The sequence below is a fragment of the Camelus ferus genome, chromosome 2, assembly GCF_009834535.1.
Source record: "Camelus ferus isolate YT-003-E chromosome 2, BCGSAC_Cfer_1.0, whole genome shotgun sequence".
In the NCBI taxonomy this organism is placed as follows: Eukaryota; Metazoa; Chordata; class Mammalia; order Artiodactyla; family Camelidae; genus Camelus; species Camelus ferus.
Genome location: NC_045697.1, coordinates 955,411 through 974,600, shown reverse-complemented (window position 1 = coordinate 974,600; position 19,190 = coordinate 955,411). Strand labels below are relative to the sequence as shown.

Genomic DNA, 19,190 nt, shown 5'->3' with positions numbered 1-19,190 from the left:
AGTGTGCACTGCAGGAAACTGCTGGGGTTACAGCAGTGAACAAGACAGACAAGCAGATGGGCGGGAAGGACTGCAAAGACCGTCCAGGCAGAGGACCTGAGAGGAGCACAGGCTGGCGAGTGGGAAGCAGGGTGGGGAGTCCGGGGACGGGCTGAGGCACAGGCCGGTGGGAGCGAGCTGCTGGGGAAGGCCGTGTTCCCTGGGCCCCAGAGCCGCGGATCCCCAACTCCCCCGGCCTGCTTTCCGGGCACCACCTCAACGATCTCCCCACGACCACCGCCAACACAACCGCGTCTTAGGGAAGGGAAGGTGGAGCTCGAAGGCCACGACTGCCCGGTCTCTCCCTCCCGAGGGCAAGCGCTTGAGGGGTCAGCGGGGCGGACCTGCGCGCTCGGCCCAGCCCCAGCGGGCGCCGCCCTGGACCGGGGGCCCTCGGGGCTGCGGGCGGCGGCCCCGGGCCAGACGAACCCGGCCGCTGGCGTCCCTCAGGCCCCCGCAGGACTCTGCTGCAAAGGTCCCGGAGGCCTCTGCTGCGCGTCGGTGCGGCAGCCTAGATCCCACAGCCGCGGCGCGGGCGCGGGCGCGGGAAGGCCCAGCACGCATGCCCCGCCGGCTCCCAGCCCGCGAGGCCCGCACGCGCGGCGCGGCGCGGCGCGGCGCGACCCCGGAAGCAGCGCGCCGCAGGGCGGCCGCGCGGAGCACGCCGGGACGGGCGACCGGCCGCGGGGCAGGCCGGGACCGGCAGTCCGCTGCGGCGCGGGCCCGCCCCTCACCTGGCCGGCGCCGGGAGCCCGAGGGGCCCAATGGGAGCGGCGGCCCGGCCGCCCCGCCCCGCGCCGCCGGACGTCGGCTCTGGGACATGGCTGCCGCCGATGCCGGGTCCTTGAGCTGAGCGCCCGCCGCCCGCAGCCAACCGCCGCCCTCAACCGTCCGCGGGCGGGCCGAGCCGCCGCCGGCCGGCGAGGAGCCGCGGCCGCCGCGGCGGAGAAGGAGGAGGCAGCAGCAGGAGGCCGGGCAGCCTCCGCGGCCGGGCACATGGCGTCCATCTTACTGAGGAGCTGCCGCGGCCGGGGGCCCGCCCGCCTCCCGCCGCCCCGCGCCGCCGCCCCGAGGGGTAAGCGGCCAGCGCTCGGTCGACGGCGCGGGGCCGGGGCGGCGGGAGGACCGGGGCTGGGGCCCAGACGGGCGGTCCAGAGAGGGCCTCGGGGCCGGCTGCGCCCCGCCCGCTGGCGCCCCCAGGTCGGGCGGCTCCCGGGTGGGTGGGTCGCGGCCCGGACCTTGCCCCGCCGTGCCCCTCGGCGCCGCCCTGGCCGGCGTGTCTCTGGGTGTGGTGAGCGCCCGGGCCGTGGTGCCGACGCGCGGGGCAGCCTGTGACTCACTCGCGCTGTGACCTTAGTCGCCCGGCCGCTGGCCGCTGCGTCGTGAGCGGGATTAGGAAAGTTTAGAAGGGGGCGCACTGACAGCCAGCCCTAAGACGGTTAAGTCCCGTGGAACTGGGCGCCTACTCACCAGGACAGTGGTGCCTCGGGCCACGTTCAGGGCTCCTGAGATGGGGAGGCATGGCGGGGCCGGCAGACCCCGGCGAACAGAACCTGCGGGCTTGTAGGGACGTCCCTGGGACCGACATCTTTCTGGTGTTATTGGGCATCTGTGGACGGTCTCCAGGCCTTGCTGTGCATGGCCTCAGGAGCCTTAGAGCTCCTTGTACTTGGAGCCTTGGTGACCCTGGCTGTGACGGGGGAACACACCTCACTCCGGGCACTTAGGGGCCCACGTGTAGGGGGCCTGCACTGACCCTCACCATCTCTTTGTACATTGACCTTTCTGAGTTACTTATTCATAAAATCGGGGTAGAAATAAAAATTGCTCTGTAAGAGTGAGATTCTTAAGTAAAATTATATATTTCAAGGGGCTTTACAGTTTATAAAGGCACCCCAAAAAACATGGTTCTTGTCATTTGTAACAGTAATGGCTCATGAGCTGCTAAGACCTTTGGAGCCCAGAGAAGGGCGTGGAGCAGCAGGAACTCACTGTATGAACAGTATAGTACCCATTCCAGCTTTTAGTGCTTGTCTTCCCTCTGCTGTTGGAGCTCTTTGTCTCCCTTGCCTCTTAAGGATAGTGATAAAAATACTTTGGCCGCAGACCTTTCTGTAGCACGCTTACAAGGTAGCGGAATTTGTTCTGTGCTTGTGATGTTCCAGAGACACGTATGTTTCACTGTTGCTCTTTACTCAGACACTGCTCAGCCAGCCGGTTTGCCACGGAGCCTGCAGGCCCCAGGGCTGGGTAGTGGTGAGCCAGTCCCTGAGCCCTCAGACGTGATGTTCTCACCTGGGGGTGGCAGCCCTCTGCTGGAGACGTTCCCCCACTGTTAACGTTCTCCGTCAGTATGGGTCTTTGTCACGACTAGTAAACCAACACTAATGCATTATTAATTGAGGTCCACGATGTATTCAGGCTTCCCTTATTCTGCACATACTTTGTTCTGATGTCCTTTTTTTTTTGGTCCCACGACCCTATCCAGGACACCACGTTACATTTAGTCACCACTTATTTTCAGTGTTCTCTTGGTTGGGACAGTTTCTTAGACTTTCCCTGACCGTTTTGGGGAGGGCTGGTCAGATATATTGTAGGACGCCCATCTTTTGCGATTTGTCTGGTGTTTTGCTCATGGCTAGTCTGGGGCTAATGGTTTGGGGGAGTAAGGCCGCCGGGCTGTAGTAGTGTCCTCAGCACAGCCTGCCAGAGGTGCCTGCAGCAGTGGGACTTACCCTGGTCCTTGCTGACTGTGGTCATCAGCCTGAGGAGGTGTCCGTCAGTCTCCTCTGGTCTAGGGTTACTCACCCCCTTTGCACACTGTGCTCTCTGGGAGGAAATTGCTCTGTATGGCATGTATTTGGGAGTGGGCTAGGACTTGTAGAGGTGGGAGACCAGATTTATCAGGGACTGGTTATGAGAGGCTAGGGGCCGACCTCCAGCCATTATTGAAACCAGGGAGCGCTGGGCAGGAGTAGGCCTGGGGAAGCCCAGAGTTTTTGTATACACAGGAAGTCAGGTTCCAAGTGCCTGGAGAGGCTCCTGCCAGCGAGGCCGAGTCGGGAGAATCCAGAGTGCAGTTTCCTGGAAGCCAGGTGAAGGAAGGTGTGGGATGGGAAGAGTGAGAAGCCTCTGTCTCCCCATCCTGAGTTCCTGGCAGAGCTAGCGCCCTGGGAGTTTCTAGAGTGATGAGAATATCTCTTGTTTTTCATAGTGAGTCCTTCTCACACACCAGAGTTTATGCTAAGGAGGGACCTGTGATGGCAGGGGAGGGGCTCTGGAGACTGAGTTCGGTTGCCAGTGGCCAAGGATGTGATCATCAGTCCTGCCCAGGCGAGGGTGAAGGGAGCTCTTGGGCTGGCGGCTCATGCCAGTCCCACGGGGCGGAAGGCCCTGTGCGAGGGCTCTTCTGGCCGTTGCCCTGCGCGCCTCTCCCCCAGCTGTTCTGTGTCCTGTATAAAACCCGCAGCAGTAGACAGAGCCCTCTCCCGAGCTCTGTGAGCCACTCCAGCAAGTTATCAAAGCTGAAGAGGCTGTGGAAACCTCCTATTTTGCGGTTGGCAGAAGTGTGGGTAGCCTGGGACCCCACCTGGAACTGGCGTTTGAAGTGAGGGCAGGAGACTTGTGGGACCAAGCCCTTCATCTGTGGATCCGCATTAACTGGGTGGTTAGAGCCCAAACTGAATGGTAAGACCCAGCAGGGGTCAGAGTTGGAGAGAGCCATGGCTGGAAAAGAGACCACAAGAGGGCCTCCGGAAGGAGGGAGTGGCTGTGGCCCACCCCACTGTGTGCAGTGGGTGCAGAGCCTGGGGGCCTTCAGAGTGCGGGGAGTGTGGGAAGGGGCTGGTAGGGTGTGTTGTGGGTGGGCGGGCTCGGGCTCTGGGAGTTGTGGCAGCTGGTCTGGTTGCTGGGGGGGCCATTTCTGAGTTAAGTTCTCCAACTGGGGGAGGCTTCTGTTTGGGGGAGAAGGAAGGCGGACCCACCTCAGCTGGAGTGAGGGGTTGGGAACTAAAGTTAAAGTGTCAGAAGTACATCAAAATCCAACAAATGTGCTGTGCACTCATCAGTATTGTTTCTTCAGGAAGCAGCTTGCTCTTGGTGTTGGCTCTGCTGGTAGTTCTCACAGTCCTCATGTGGGACTCCGTGGGCAGGGAGGGTGTTGGCTCATTTGGACGGGGCCCTCACTTGCTCTGCGGGGCTGTCTGCATTGGGGATCGCGTGCGCCTGGCCTCTGTCCACTAGAGGCAGCTGGAGTGAGGGGCGGGGGCCCCACCTGCGGAGACTGAAGGCCGTGGCTCCCTGGAGAGCCGGGTGCCTCCAAGACGTTGCGTTCCAGCGGGGGCAGGGCCTTCACTCAGCAGCGCTCAGAATAGCTTCCGGAAACTCACTCTGTACAACTGTGAAGGACGGTACCAGTGTGAAGTGCCCCGTGTGAGACTGACTCTCCTGTTCTCCCTTGTTTTGTGGCAGGCAGTCTGGGCGACCGTGCTTGTCTCAGCTGTGCCAGCGCCATGAGGTGGGGAAGCTGCGTGTAAGTACATGAACGTTGTGTTCTGCCTGTTTGAAGGTGGGGGCTTGAAAATGCTCTGCTGATGGGGGAGAGGGTATGTCCCACTTTCCTGTTCGTTGTTTTTGTTCTCTTAAACCTTGATCTTTTCTTCTTGAAATACATAACCAAGTACATTAGTGAATATTTGGAAAATAAGCAAACATCCATAATCCTGGTACCTGACACATATTATTAGCGTTTTGGTGTGTGTTTTTCTGGTCTTTTCCTCTTATGTATCTGTTTTTAAGACACACAGTGGTAACTGCAGTCTACATACAATGCTGTCTTTTCCACGCTCACACAGCTGCCATTTTCAGTGGCTTTTCATGCATTGTGCACAAAGATGTTGGACGTGTCCGGTGGCATTGTGGGTGTTGGGCTCCATCAGCAAGCATGCAGACACCCCTCCTCACACTGTACTCGTCCTGCACAGAGTACCACTCGAATCGCTTGCTGGCCACGGGACTGGCCCTGCTTGGTTCTGGGGATGTATCTAGAGTGGGTGGGAGGTCTGTGGTACTGCTGAGAGGCTGGAGGCCTTCCTGGAGGGAGCGCCATCCACATTCCCTGTCCACTGTCACACGAGGACTTGAGCTTCCCTTGGGGCTGCTGTGCTCTCCCTGCGTCCCCCTCCCCTGTGGGGGGGGGCACCCGGACCTCTCTCTTGGAAGCAGGTCCGTGTTCACCTGTCCCGGGTGCCTAGAATGGAGCTCCTCTCTCCCAACGTCCTTCACTCTTCTTGGGTGAGAGGGTGGGACCTCCTTCCCCAGTGCTGTATGTCTGGCCGTCACAACCCCTAGTCCATGGAGCTCTGGACTCTTTCGGGCTTTCTTACTCATTCAAGATGGTTGACTTGCCACCTCGTCTTGGCCATAAAACTTTTCTGGAGGATGCTTCCTGGGTCAGATGTAATTCTCTAAAACAAATGCTGTATGAGCCATACATGAAAATGTGGTGGTTCTTAAAGCAAAATCGTGTGTGAGTGTATTTTCAGTTTTATGGCTCTTATAAAGCGCTAAAATGAGTAGCTAGGCGCAGGCTTTTCGCCCGTGAGCAGGTGTCTTCATGGAGGGGAACTGGCATGTGTGCAGCGTTTGGCAGGGACAAAGTCTTTTCTTAAGTTCCTCCCAGGAGCAGCCCCTGCAGGCCCCCTCCTGCTGCCAGGTGCTTGCTCCCAGCCCCCTCTGGGCTCTGCCTTTAAGCAGGCTTCTGATCGTCACCAGACTGCTGCCATGAAGCCTCTCTTTCTCTGATGTGGAGGCATTCGCGTGTGAGCGTAGAACAGCACTCCTGCTGAGGTGTGCTTGTCTAGATTTCAGAGTTCTGAGTGAACTCTAATCTGTGCTGGCATTTCAGGGGTCTGAGGCCCGGTGGGTATCTGGAAGCGGGTGGCCGGTGACCTGGGGTTGCAGTCATGGTTGTTGTGAAGGATGTGGTCCCACAGGGTCAGCTCTCAGGGTGATTCAAGAGGGGCTGGAAGTCTGGGTTTTGGTGTGAAGTGTCTGGGTTTGGAGTACTGACTGCTGAGGCAGCTTCTAGGACTGTTGTGTGGACTGGACTTACCTGCATGGACCACCCAGGGCCGCCGTGGGGTGTCTGTCGTGCTGTGCCTCTTCCCCTGTTGTTTACAGGGACCAGGCCTCACGTGCCTCCTTTCTGGACAGCCCTTCTAGAAGAACTTCTGGACTGTTTCAACTCGAAAACGGTCTTTGGGTATTGTAACTGGAATAATGTCATTTGGGAATATTAGCTTTTAAATCTCGTGCAGTCTTTCCACGTGCAGGTTGTTTTCTTATAACAAGGCACGTCGTTTCCTTATGCAGACTGTGTGCGCAGCCTTTGAGACAGTTCCTGGGTGTGTTCTATTTGGTGGTGTGTTCTTCATTGTCTTTTCTACACAGAGATTGAGGGTCCTGGTCTGCGTGTGTTTCCTTGTGCCTGGCCATGTGGCGTGGCTTGGTGGTGGTTTTCTCGCCCGTGTTGTAACACGGCTTTAGTTAGTGGCTCTGCCTTCCCAGTGCGTTTGCTGCTGTTGCCGTCTCAGCTTCTGTCTCAGTGGCCGGACTTGCCATCAGAGCAGCTGTGGTCCCCCCTGCGTTATCAGAGACTCCAGCATTTTATGAGATGATGATTTTTAGGGGGTTAAACACTTCATTTAGGAAGTTAAGGCCATGAGACCTGCAGAGCTGCCATGCTGGTGTTGTGCACTTCATGCTAGGGATCGCGGGGGAGAGCTGAAGTCCGAATCAGTCTCAGCACACGAGAAGTTTTATTTTTTATTTTGATTGTGCAGTATAAGAAATGTTGAGTCACACAGGTAAGTAGTTGTAAGTGGTAATCATCTGTATCAGTTTTTTTAACAACAGTTATTTTGCAATCTCAGTCTTAGCTGAAATGGCCCAGACCCCTGAAGGGTGAGCAGGCAGAGAGTTTCTGACCTGGACAACATCATGGGCGCTGTCTGGCCACCCTTGACCTCCTTTTTCGCAGAAGTAAAGGCAGAGAGGAAGCACACAACTGTGCATGAGCAGCCAAACCGGGAAACGGCAGCTCTGAAACCCCGCAAGCGTGGAGCCCTGTTCGGTGGGAGAGCCTGAGCTGCCAGGCTGGTTCTGTTTTGTGTCTCCCTCAGTGGCACTGCTCCTGAGGTCTGCTGCCCATATTGATGCATGGTCACGGGTGCTGCCCTCACACGGCTGTCGGGTGGCCTGGAGGCTGCAGGAGGCGTTGAGGTGTGCGGGCGGTGGTCTTCAGCCCCGCCTGCTGAGGGGCACTTTGTCCTGTGGATGATCTGGTTTCCCCTTGTCTCTGGGCAGGAGGCATCCTGCGATTCCAGACACCCGTGGGTCATGGTGCCTGGTGCTCCATCGTCTGTCCTGCCTTCCCTTCCTGTTTCCCCTGCTGGTATCCTGTCCCCAAGGGACTGAGGGTGGTATGCTGAGGGGTGGCGTCCACTCAGGCCACTGTCTTGGCATGCTGTCCCCTGGGAAGGGGGCCTTATCACGAGTTAGAGGGTGTTGTTCATAGAGTGCGGAGAGCTGGTCGGGTTCCTGCACCCACAGTCCGTGGTTGTGCAGCTGACATGGGGCATGGGGAACGCTCTTAACCCGGGAACACTGTTCCTTTGCCAGGCATTGCCTAGGTTTTCTCTTCGTGAAGGTGACGGTGAGATGTCGGGTTAAGGTGGGCATTGGGGTCAGTGGCATGGGTGACTTTGACAGAAGCCCCAAGCTGCTTAATGTGAACCAGCCATGCCGTCCCCGCGACCACGTGTTTCCTGCGGAGCTGTGCTTTCGCCCTGCGTGTTACACCCCCACCCACTTTGAAGGTGGTTTTTGATAATAAATGTGCAGTTTTGTGCTTTTTGAGAACGGCTAAATCTCTGTGGCTAGATCACTGATAACAGTTATCTCTGACTTGCCTGAGGACAGCCAGGTTCCCGGGCCTCGGAGGCCCTTGTGGGATGCGCCCTGCGCAGCTCAGCTCAGTCCGCTTTCTGGGTCTCTGCCCGCCGCTGCCCTGGTAGCTGCTGACATCCCAGCTGCTTGTGGAGGCTGCGTGTTTCCTTGGTGACTGGGGTGGGAAATGGGGTGATTGAGCTTGAGGATGACAGGAGGTGAGGCCCCCTCTGGAGGGCTCTTTCGTCACCTGCTCTGAGCACGAGGCTGAGGCATGGAAGGCATGGCTTGTGGCCAGAGTCTCGCAGCTACAAGTGGCACGTGGCGGTCTGAGCCTGTGGCTCTGCTATGCTCTGGCCGTGGGGACTCAGGACGGGGTGGGTTTGAAGGACCCTCCTTTCCTGACTTGGGTGTTGTCTGCCTTGCTTCGAAGGCAGAAGCAAGGGCTGGGACAGAAGAGAGGTCGGCGGGGCGGTGGTGCCCTCTGCCTGCTGTCCCCACCCATACAGGCCGAGAGCCAGGGTGGGCCATCCTTGCTTGTCCTTCCAGTGCCCCTGTCTGAAAGGAGTGGCTAAATGAGAGAGCCCTGGCTTTCCGCCAGCCAGACCAGCTCTTGTCAACTGCTCTAACAGGGCAGTGCTGTAGTGGGCATTGCTGTGCACCAGGCGTTGTTTTGGGAGCTTCATGTACATTAGCCTGCACGTCCACGAAGGAGGCTCCCCCAGCACAGAGAGGTTGCTTGTCCAAGGTCACACAGCAGTCAGCAGTGAAGTTTGCACTGGGACACTCTGCTCCAGTCAGGTCCTCGCTGTTGGCAGTGGGCCACGTGCAGGGAGGTGGCTGGACAGGTGGGGAGAAGCTGGGGTGTGTTGTTAGAAACAATGCCTGTGAAGGAAGGTGGAGCCTCCGGCCGCCCTGGGGAAGACGTGGGCATGAGCAGGGGGAGACTTCTCAAGCGACAGGTGAGGTGATTAGAAGATTGTGAAATGGAAGGAGAGTGGTGGAGATGGGTTGTTTCAGTGTGGGATTGTACGTGGCCTTCCATCCCTGTGCCACTGCTGGAAGAGAACCCCTTCGTCGCCCAAAGCCTAGGCTGTGCCAGGTGGTTGGGCCCCGAGAGCTGGGGAGGGCCAGGCTCTGGAAACGTGGGCTGCAGCAAACGGTGCTCCTCGGGCGGCCGTTCTGGGCACAGACTCAGCTGCTTGAGGCCCGGAGGAGCAGGCTGGCCTTGTCTGGCTGCCGGGGGTTCATGCAGCCCTGTCGGCCTGAGAGCGGTGGACAGAGAGGGCTCTGAGCTTCCTGCTGGTTTGGGGCATGGCCCGCCATTCCCTGCTGAGCCCCCTGGAGCCCGTGGTCCAGGGGGAGGGTTTGAGAGTGGCTTGCGCTGGGTGCCCTTGCAGGTCAGCGGCCCGAGTGAGCCCAGGGCGGAGCCAGCACTGGCAGGGTGTCCAGGCTGCAGGGGCACCGGGCGGGGAGCCTGCAAGGTGCGTGGGCGAGGAGGCCAGTGTGGGAGTGGAGTGGAGGTGGTGGGGATGACTTTAACTTGCTGGGTTTTCATCGTTGCACCTACGCTTTTGGTCAGCTGATGGGTGGGTCTGGATCGGTGTTGATTTGAATACCCTCCTTGATCATCACGACTCGTTCAGGAACCGCAGGCCTTTGTAGAAAGATGCCTGTTACAGGAGAGGACTGCCACGCTCCGCAACCCACCCCTCAGGTTGCACCCGTTTGTGGGAGCCGGCCTGGGAGACCCGCCCTGGGGTTGGGTCTGTGTTGTCTGCGGGTCAGGCTTTTGCCGGTTGTGGTTGTGTCTGACCTGCTCCTTAGAGGCTGTAGGGACTGGCCAGCTCAGCTGCTTTCAGACGTGGGACCACTTCATCACCTCTGGCTATGGAGACACCCCCCAGGATGTGTCTCTCCAGCATCAGGGAGGGGCGGGAGTCTGTCTTATGCTGGGGAAGTCGAATGTGTGACTGTGATATGGCTGAGGTCTGTGTTGCTGCTGGGAGGTCATTGCAGGTGGCCGACCCCTCATCACTGTCCTCTTTTGTCCCTTTTCAAGGAATCTTCCATTTGGCAGCTGCATTCCGGCCCATCCCATGCACCTTTCCCTCAGAGGCGACCCCCCTGGCTGCTGGACTCTGAGGCCCAAGCACCTGTGTGCGGTGGTCACGGGCCCGAGGCTCCTTCCCCTGCGCTGCTGGCACTCGTCACCCCCGCTGGGTGATGACTCCATGGTGGAGAAGTCCCTCAGGTCCTTGAAGGACAAGAACAAGAAGCTGGAGGAAGGAGGCCCGGTGTACAGCCCCCCAGTGGAGACGGCCGTGCGCAAGCCCCTGGGGCAGAGGGTCCTGGACGAGCTCAAGCACTACTACCACGGCTTCCGCCTGCTCTGGATCGACACCAAGATCGCTGCGCGCATGCTCTGGCGCGTCCTGCACGGGCACAGCCTGACCCGCCGCGAGCGCAGGCAGGTAATGGGCATGCGCTCCTGGCCGGGTCGCCTGCGCGTCGCTTTAGGTTACTCTCAGGGCTTTTCCTTGCTGCTTGGTGAAAAAAGAAACAAAGTTAGACAAAGCTGTGCAGAAGTGAAGTCCCTTGGAACTCCACCCTGGGAGAATGGGCGCCTGCTGCCGGGGTGTGTCCCAGGCCCCGGTGCCGCTCCCCGGCCTCCGTGGCACCTCTCACGCGGAGGGTCTGTATCTGCTCCGTTTGTTTGTCCCTTTTGCGGGAGTGCTGCTCTTCTGCCTCGCTGCCTCCCAGGCCTCTGCGCTTAGGGCTCTGCTTCTGCTTTGATCTGTTGTTTGGGATCTGCGGTCTCACTACTGTCATCAGCCCAGAAACTGCCTACTCACCACTCCTGGGCTTGGAGCTTCTGGTTCGAAATTTGGTGCCAGTGTGTTCTGTCATCCACAGCTTGTAAAAAAGATTCCCTGTTTCTCCAGGAACTCAGACCTTCTGGGTGTCTTGTCATGAAATGACTGACGGTTACTTGTAGGCCTGTCTGTCCTCTTCCCTTCTTCTTCTGATTATTCTTGGCGAGTCCCCAGGGGTCAGAGGGCAGCTTCAAGTTCTCAGTGCCCTAGGACCCCCACCCCACCCCCAACAAAGGAATGACACAGCAATGTCCCTTCCCTCAGAGTGCATTACCAGAGGACCCCTTATAAAATGGGGACTTTATTTTAACACATCTTGGGAATTAGCTGTTACTTGTGAGTGTAGCTGGCTCCGAGAAGTTGGGTATAAAATACTGTTCTCAAGAACCTCGTGGAGGAATAGGTCATTTTTGTTTAATTGGCTGAAGTTTTCCAAGGGATGCTCTTTGAGAAGGGAGTAGAGTGATAATTTGAAGAAGGAAGTGTTGTAGTAGACTTCCAGAATCATCCTGTGAGGGTTCGTTGCACACTGATCACACGCTGTGGTTTAGATAATTATAAGTTCGTGATTCCCTTCTGCTCCTGCCCCACTCCCCCCCCCCCCCGTCCTGCTGTGAAGTTACGTGTTTTTACTGCTTCATTGAAGATGACGAGACTTTAAGGAAAAACTGTAGGAGCAGATGAGTAAGCCCCGGGCAGGGTCCCCGTGCGGGTGCAGGGTTGGCTGTGCGGCCAGTCCTGTTGTCAGTGTGAAGAGGGGTGTTCTGGAGCTTGCTGTTTTTCCCTTGGTTTAAGGCCTTGTAGGTAATATGAATTTGAACAAAATGTTGGCAGTCCTGGTAATCATAGAAACATGACTTTGCAAATGATAGTTGCACAAAGGCAAAGAAGAATCTCATAAGAAATTATAAAATAAGCAAGTAAGATTAACGTAAGTACTGTTTAAGTCGAAGATCCATTTGAAACGTGGAGTTAAGTTTCTCCTGGCGGCTGCCAGGACGTCTGGATTGCTGTGGAACAGCAGCGTTGGGGGGTAGTTTTCTGTTTGGACTCGGGACCCCTTGGACCTGCAGGGCTCAGTGGGGACTGTTTCTGTCCCCCTGACGCTCACCCTGGACACAGGAGAGACCCAGCTTACCCACAGGAATGCTTTAAAGAGACAGAGTGCCTGAAGTCCCCAGGAGAGATTGTCCCGTAGTGGCTTTAGATCTTGCCTGAGTTAGCTGAGCTTCATTCAGACCCGCAGGGCTCCTGGTTTTCTGGCTGGGACAATATGTGGCTGACACTGTGACGTGTGGCCATGTTGGTGGGCCCCTGGGGGCCTGGGGGTGTCGAGGTCTGGGGAGCTTGTTCTCTGCGTGAGGTGTGCTCGTGGCTCCTGCTGCGGAGCTGTAGCTGCTGTGTGAAGTGGAGCCCGTTGGAGGGCCGCCACCCTCCCCACGTCAGTGACTCTTAGGATGTGTGAACTGCTAGTCCACCCTCTTACGCTGAGTGCACTGCTGCAAGTGACCCCGTGGTTCCTTTGATTGTCATAGATGGAGCTGCTGTGTTGTGACTTAGTTTGAACCTTCTGCTCCCTTTCAGTTCAGGGACCGGGCCTCGCAGCAGTGACACCCCAGGAGCGATGAGCACCCCTGGCCCCCAGGCCTTGGCTTCTGACCGCCCCCATGAAGAGGAACCAGGGCTCTTAGACATAGCTGATCAAGGGTTGGGACTGCAGTGTCACTAGAATAACCTGTGTCAGAAAATAAACAAGGGGGCACTCCGGGGGAGGGGCAGCGGGGAGGAAAAGGGGGCTTTTCCATTTCTCTCCACAGCAGTGTGTGGTTTCATAGTTTTCACGTTGTTAGCTGTGGTAAAATGCACGATCTAAAATTTGCTCTTTTTAACTCTTCTGAAGTATACAGCTCCGTGGTGTTACGTACACTCACACCACGGTACAGTGAGCACCACCATCCGTCTCCAGAACTCTTCATCTCCTTTCATCTTGCTGAGCTGAAAGTGCACCCCATTGAATAACAACTCCCCGTCCCTTTCCCCAGCCCCTGCACCCACTCTTCTGCTTTCTGTCTCTTCATCTGAAGACTCCAGGGACCGTGTATGAGTGGAATCACAGGGCATTTGACCTTTTGTGACGGGCTTATTTCACTGAGCACCATGTCCTCAAGGTTCATCCATGTAGTAGGTATCAGAATTCCCTTCCTCTTTAGGGCTGAATAATATTCCATTATGTGGATGGACCACGTTTTGTTTATCCATTCATCCGCCAGTGCATACTTGGGTTGCTTCCACCTTTTGTCTGTTGTAGGTAAATGGAATTTTTAAAAATCTCAGTTTCTACTTGTTCATTGCTAGTATACAGAACTACCGTTGATTTTTATATATTGATCATATATTTTGAGACTCACCAAACTCAGTTATTAGTTGTAGTATCTTTTTTTTTTAAATAAATTCATCAGACTTTTTTTTTTATCAGGAACAGGTTTTGGATTTTTTCATATGCTTTTTCTGCATCTATTTATTTTATTTTTTAAAATAGACTTTATTTTTTTAGAACAGTTTCAGGTTTACAGAATTGAGCAGAAAATACAGAGTTCCCACATAGCACTCCCCATCCACACATATGTACCCCCCTACCCTCAACACCCCTTATCAGTGTGGCATATTTGGTACAATTCATGAACCAACATGGGCACATTATTATCAGCCAAAGTCCACAGTTTACATGAGGGTTCACTCTTGATGTTGTACATTCTGTGGGTTTTGACAAATGCATGATGACATGTAGCCACCACTGTAGTATCATACAGAATAACTTCATTGCCCTAAAAATCCCCTGTGCCCTATCTGCTCATCCCTCCCTCCCTCCCCGCCCCAAACCCTTGGAAACCACGATCTTTTTATGGTTTCTGTAGCTGTGCGTTTTCCAGAATGTCCTTTGGTTGGAATTGTACAGTTTGTAGCCTTTTCAGACTGGCTTCTTTCATTTAGTAATGTCTTTTAAGTTTTTTCCATGTCGTTCATGGCTTGATAGATCATTTTTTTAATGCACATATAGTTTTTAATTTACTTGTATGTACTGCTCATTGTTTCTAAGAATGTTTACAGCTTTAGCTTTTAAACTTACATAGTTATCAAAGGAATAAAGCCAACCACAAAATAAGAATTAATTCAAAAAGATACATACACCCTGCTATTAACAGCAACATTATTTATGATTGCCGAGATACGGAAGCGCCCCAAGTGCACATCAATAGTGGAATAGATAATGAAGGTGCAGCATATATACACGTAATGCAACACAACTCACCCATAAGAAGGGAGGGTATTTTGCCATCTGTGGCCCTTCACTTTTTTTTTTCACCTCAAAAACCAGAATTTTGTAACCAGCACAAACATGTCCATTACATCAAAAACAACAAAATATCTAGAAATAAACTTAGCCAAGGAGGTTACCTACACTCTGAAAACCGAAATGACACAAAGAAATGGAAAGATTTCTTGTGCTCTTGGACTGGAGGAATCAACGCTATTAAAATGGCCACACTACCCAAAGCAACCCAAGATCCATTGCAACCCCCGTCAAAATACTCGTGACATTCCTCACAGAACTACAGCAGACAATTCCAAAGTTTATAAGGAACCACAAAAGACCCCGAACAGCTAAAGCAATCTTTTGTGGGTCTTTTTTTTTTTTTTTTTCCCACTTTCTTCTTTTTGTTCTCTTTTCTTATGGTTTGATGACTAGAGAAGGTCCTCTAACATTTGTTGCAAAGCTGGCTTGGTGGTGCTGAAATCTTCTAGCTTTCGTTTATCTGTGAAGCTTTTGATTTCTCCGTCAAGTCTGAACAAGAGCCTTGCTGGATAGAGTGTTCTTGATTGTAGATTTTTCCCTTTCATCACTTTAAATAAATTTTGCCACTCCCTTCTGGCCTCTAGAGTTTCTGCTGAAAAATCAGCTGATAACCTTATGGGAGTTCCCTTGGATGTCATTTGTTGCTTTTCTCTTGCTAATTTTAATACTTTCTCCTCATCCTTATTTGTCCATTTGATGACTGTGTGCCTTGGTGTGCTCCTCTTTGGGCTGATCCTGTGTGATACTTTCTGCGCTTCCAGGACGTGGGTGCCTGTTTCCTTTCCCAAGTGGGGGCAGTTTTCGGTTATTATCTCTCCAAAAATTTCCTCAGGTCCTTTCTCCCTCCTTCTCTTCCTGGGACCCTGTAATGCGAATATTAGTGCACTTCATGTTGTCCCAGAGTGCTCTTAAACGATCCTTATTCCTTTCATTCTTCTTTCTTTTTTCTGTTCTGCAGTAGTGATTCCCACTAATCTGTCTTCTAGCTCACTGATCCGTTCTTCTGCCCCATTCAGTCTGTTCTTGGTTCCTTCTGGTGTATTGTTTATTTCAGCGATTTTATTCTTCAACTCTGTTTGGGTATTCTTTATATTTTCCAACTCTGCTAAAAACTTCACTCTGTGCTTCTGTACTCCTCTTGAGTTCTCTGAACATCTTCACCATCATTACTTCAAACTCTTTCTCAGATAAATTGCCTGTCTCCTCATCACTTAGTTCTTCTTCTTAACCTTGGTCTGGGAGTACTCCTCTGCCACCTCATATTGTTTATCTTTCAATGTGTATTTTTAGGTAGGTTAGTTAGCGTTTCTCGACCTTGGAGAGGTGGCCCTCTGTGGGAGACGTCCTGTGCGTCCCTGCAGTACACTCCTCTCTTGTCAGACAAGGGCCAGGGTCCAGCAGGTCCCAGGTTAGAGCCTGGCCTGTGTTTGTGGATTCCTTCCACAGGCTTTGGGCTTGTTGTTTTCTTATTTCTGGTATCTGCTCCCTGGTGGATGAGGCTGGACCAGAGGCCTTTGTGGCTCAGGGGGTCTGCTGCTGGGTGGGGCTGTGCTCCCACCCAGTGTGCTGTTTGGTCTGAGGCTTCCCCACAGGCTGTTGGGTGGCGCTGGGTCTTGGTGCTAATGATCCAGTCGAGATGTCAGCCTCCAGGAAAGCTCATGCAGATGAACATCCCTGAATGTCTGCCACCAGCTTCTATGTCCCCTGAGTGAGCTGCAGCCGTCCATCCCTACAACCCCAGGAGACCCTCCAAAACCAGCAGGCAGGCCTGTCCCAGGTTCCTGTGAAATCGCTGCCTCTGCCCTTGGACCTGGCGCATGTGAGGTTCTGTGTATGCTTCCCAAGAGAATGAAGTCACTGTTTCCCCAGTCCCGTGGGGCTCTCAGAGCCAAGCCCCGCTGGCCTTCATAACCACATGTCCTGGGGGCTTCTCCTCCCAGTGCTGTAACCCGGGCTAAGGAGCCTGAGATGGGGCTCAGAGCTCTCACTCCTGTGGGGAGGCCTCTGCGACTTAACTCTTCTTCAGCTGTGGGTCGCCCACCCGGGGGTATGGGCCTGATTATATCACGAGCACGCCCCTCCTGCCGTCCTGCTGTGGTCCCCTCTTTGTGTTTCCAGTTGAAGACGATCTTCTTTGCTAGGTTCCAGTCTTTTCTCGATGGTTGTCTAGCAGTCAGTTGTGGTTTTGTTGTAGTCACGAGGCAGGGTGAGCTTGTGGTCCTACCACTCTGCCATCTTGACCGGAACTGTATCTGCATCTATTTATTTTAAAAATGCTTTTAATGGAGCATAGTTGATTTACAGTGTTGTGTTAGTGCCAGGTGTACAGCACAGTGATTCAGTTATTTTTTCTCAGATGATTTCCATTATAGGTTACGACAAGATGCTGGATAGAGTCTCTGTGCTTTACAGTAAATCCTTGATGCTTATCTTCTCAGAGTCTGTTTAGGTGATCATATGGTTTTCCTTTTTTTTAGTTTTATCAACTAAATGGTTTAATTGTCAAATCAAATGAAAAGCAAGACTCCACTGTATGCATTCTACAGGAGACACACTTAAACGTAAAGACACGTAGATGAAAAGCAGAAGAATGGAGAAAGATGAGTGGTGCCAACGCTGGTCACGGCTGGTGTGGCCACGCTGGTATCAGACAGAGTGAACCTCAGAGCAGAGGTGACTGGGTGAGGAAGGTCGCTGCATGATGACGGAGGGTCAGGTTGTCGAGAGGGCACAACAGCCCTAACGTCATGCACCGGATGACAGACGCCAGACACCACGGACGTGCTTTGTGGCTCCTTGGGTGGGAAATGTCCAGAAAAAGCAAATCTATGGAAACAAATCAAATTACTCTTGGCCTTGGGCTAAGAGTGGAAATGGAGGCTCACAACAGATGGACACAGTGGGACTTTGTGTCATGACGAAAATGTTCTAAAACTGGATTTTGGGGATGGTTTCACAATCTATAAATTTACCAGAATTATTGAATTACACACTTACAGTGAGTGGATGTTATGGTCTGTAAATTAAACCTTGATAGAACTGCTAAAAAAATTTAATGGAGGAATATCAAAAAACACAGGCACTAAATTGAAGGGCCTTTTCGTGGCCACCTCTGGGACCATTTGAGCATAAAAATATAAAGAGTAATGAATTATAAACAAATGAAAAACATGGGAATCCTTGAGTCCATTTTGATAATAAATAGAAAAATGAATGTGCAAGAAAGTAAGGTTGGTAAATGGGGAGGCGGGCTTGAGTTAGGAAAGCACTGTTTTGTGACCTTTGGAGTAGGGGTGGGTGGGGAGGCAGAGGGACCGCCCTGATGAGCCATCCAGGGAGAGAGTGGGTGTTTCTTTGCATGGCCTCAGGCATCCCCTCGCGACTGCTTCTTTGTGACAAGTGGAGAAACAAGCTGCACTGGAGAGGACACCTGAACAGGTGATCGCAGGGAGCATCGTCGAGGGGCAGGTGACTCCTGACCCCCGGGAGGGCAGCTGTCCTGTTAAGTGGTGCTCCAGCCCTAAGGGGCCCTTAGTGGAGATAATGTCACTCCTCCCAGGAGGGCTGCTGTCCACTGGGCAGCTCTGCATGGAAGGAGTGGTGCGCTGAGCAGGCACCAGTGGAGGACGGGCACCTGTCTGGGGACCCAGCCCTGACCGTCCACTGCTCTCAGGGATTTTGGATGGTTTCAAGTTGCACGTTTCTTTAATGGCATCAGCAGTAGTTTGTTTATATCAAGGAAGCACTTGGACCTTTTCCTGATCATTGCTGTGGAGCATAGTCTTAAGCTAACCGACTGTCTCAGGAACACGAGAATCCCCCGCCAGCACTCAACCCTCCTTTCCACAGAGCAGTTGGAGTGGGTGGCATGGCCTCGGCCTTCCCTGGTGGCCTTTGCTGCCGCCAGCAACAGCCAGTCCTCAACCAGTGTCCTCAGTCAACGCCAGAGGCAGCCAGCTGTTCCCATGAGCGGGACCCCCAGGGGGCATCTGGTCAGTGCCTCATGGGGCGGGGCGCTGGCCTTGTCCAGCCACAGGTGCAGTTCCACACACGAGTTAGTGACCACCCAGCTTTTCTGAAGGCCGTGGGCCTGTGGTCTGAATGCTCAGAAAAGGAAGGGCCGTCGGGGTTACCCACTGAGCTGTGTGTCTCTGCCGAGTGTCGTGTGCAGACGCCCTCCAGTCACCCTCTGGTCCCTTCTGCCCCTTCCAGTTCCTGCGGATCTGTGCCGACCTCTTCCGCCTGGTGCCCTTCCTGGTCTTCGTGGTGGTGCCCTTCATGGAGTTCCTGCTGCCTGTCGCCGTGAAGCTCTTCCCCAACATGTTACCGTCCACCTTCGAGACCCAGTCGAGTAAGGTGAGTGGTGCGGTGTTGTGATTGACACCTTAGATGTTAGATGTTTTTGAATTTTATGTTTGCTTCATAGTTCAGTCTGCTGTGCTATGCTTATTTAATAGGTGCTGGTTTCAGATTTCTCTTTAGTTATTTTTAGGTTTTTTTCTTTTGAGAGGGAGGTAGTTAGGTTTATTTATTTAATGGAGGTTCTGGAGATTGAACCCAGGACCTCATGCGTGCTAGGCACACACTCTACCACTGAGCTATACCCTCCCCCCGTTTCTCTTTAAATTTATTTAAATGAAGTTTTTTTAGATCAGTGTTCTTCGGGCCACCGGTTCAGACCCACTCGTGGGGGAGGAGATGGGTCGAGGGCTGGGGTGGCCCTGCCCATTTTGGTCAGTGAGGTCTTTGGGGATGTGCGTGCCCAGTCATGCATCTATTGCTGGTGGCCTTTGCATTTCACACCAGATGCCCACGGGGCCTAAAAGCTTTACTGGCTGGCTCTTTATGGAGTTCGCTGGCCCCTCTCTAGGGGGTTGTACAATTTCCATAAATCATGAAATAGTTGAGAGTTTCAGAACACACAGCACATGCGTGGAGTAAGGGCGTTCAGGGGAGGTCCGTGTGGGCAGCGC

The 19,190-nt window shown here is 53.9% G+C and overlaps 1 protein-coding gene across 5 annotated transcripts in view; it reads left to right on the top strand.

Annotated features, from left to right (window-relative positions):
• The first annotated feature begins 808 nt into the window (after nt 1-808).
• LETM1 (leucine zipper and EF-hand containing transmembrane protein 1) overlaps nt 809-19,190 on the top strand; it is a 34,122-nt gene continuing 15,740 nt past the window's right edge. The window contains exons 1-4 of one of the 5 annotated variants that reach the window (XM_032492511.1): nt 809-1,114; nt 4,510-4,570; nt 10,049-10,460; nt 18,430-18,573. In XM_032492511.1, the coding sequence (XP_032348402.1) occupies nt 1,036-1,114; nt 4,510-4,570; nt 10,049-10,460; nt 18,430-18,573 (696 nt within the window). In that variant the 5' untranslated portion in view covers nt 809-1,035. Of the gene's footprint in view, nt 1,115-4,509; nt 4,571-10,048; nt 10,461-18,429; nt 18,574-19,190 lie in introns of those variants that run through there. The other 4 variants (XM_032492514.1, XM_032492506.1, XM_032492518.1 and 1 more) reach the window with 4 other exon arrangements.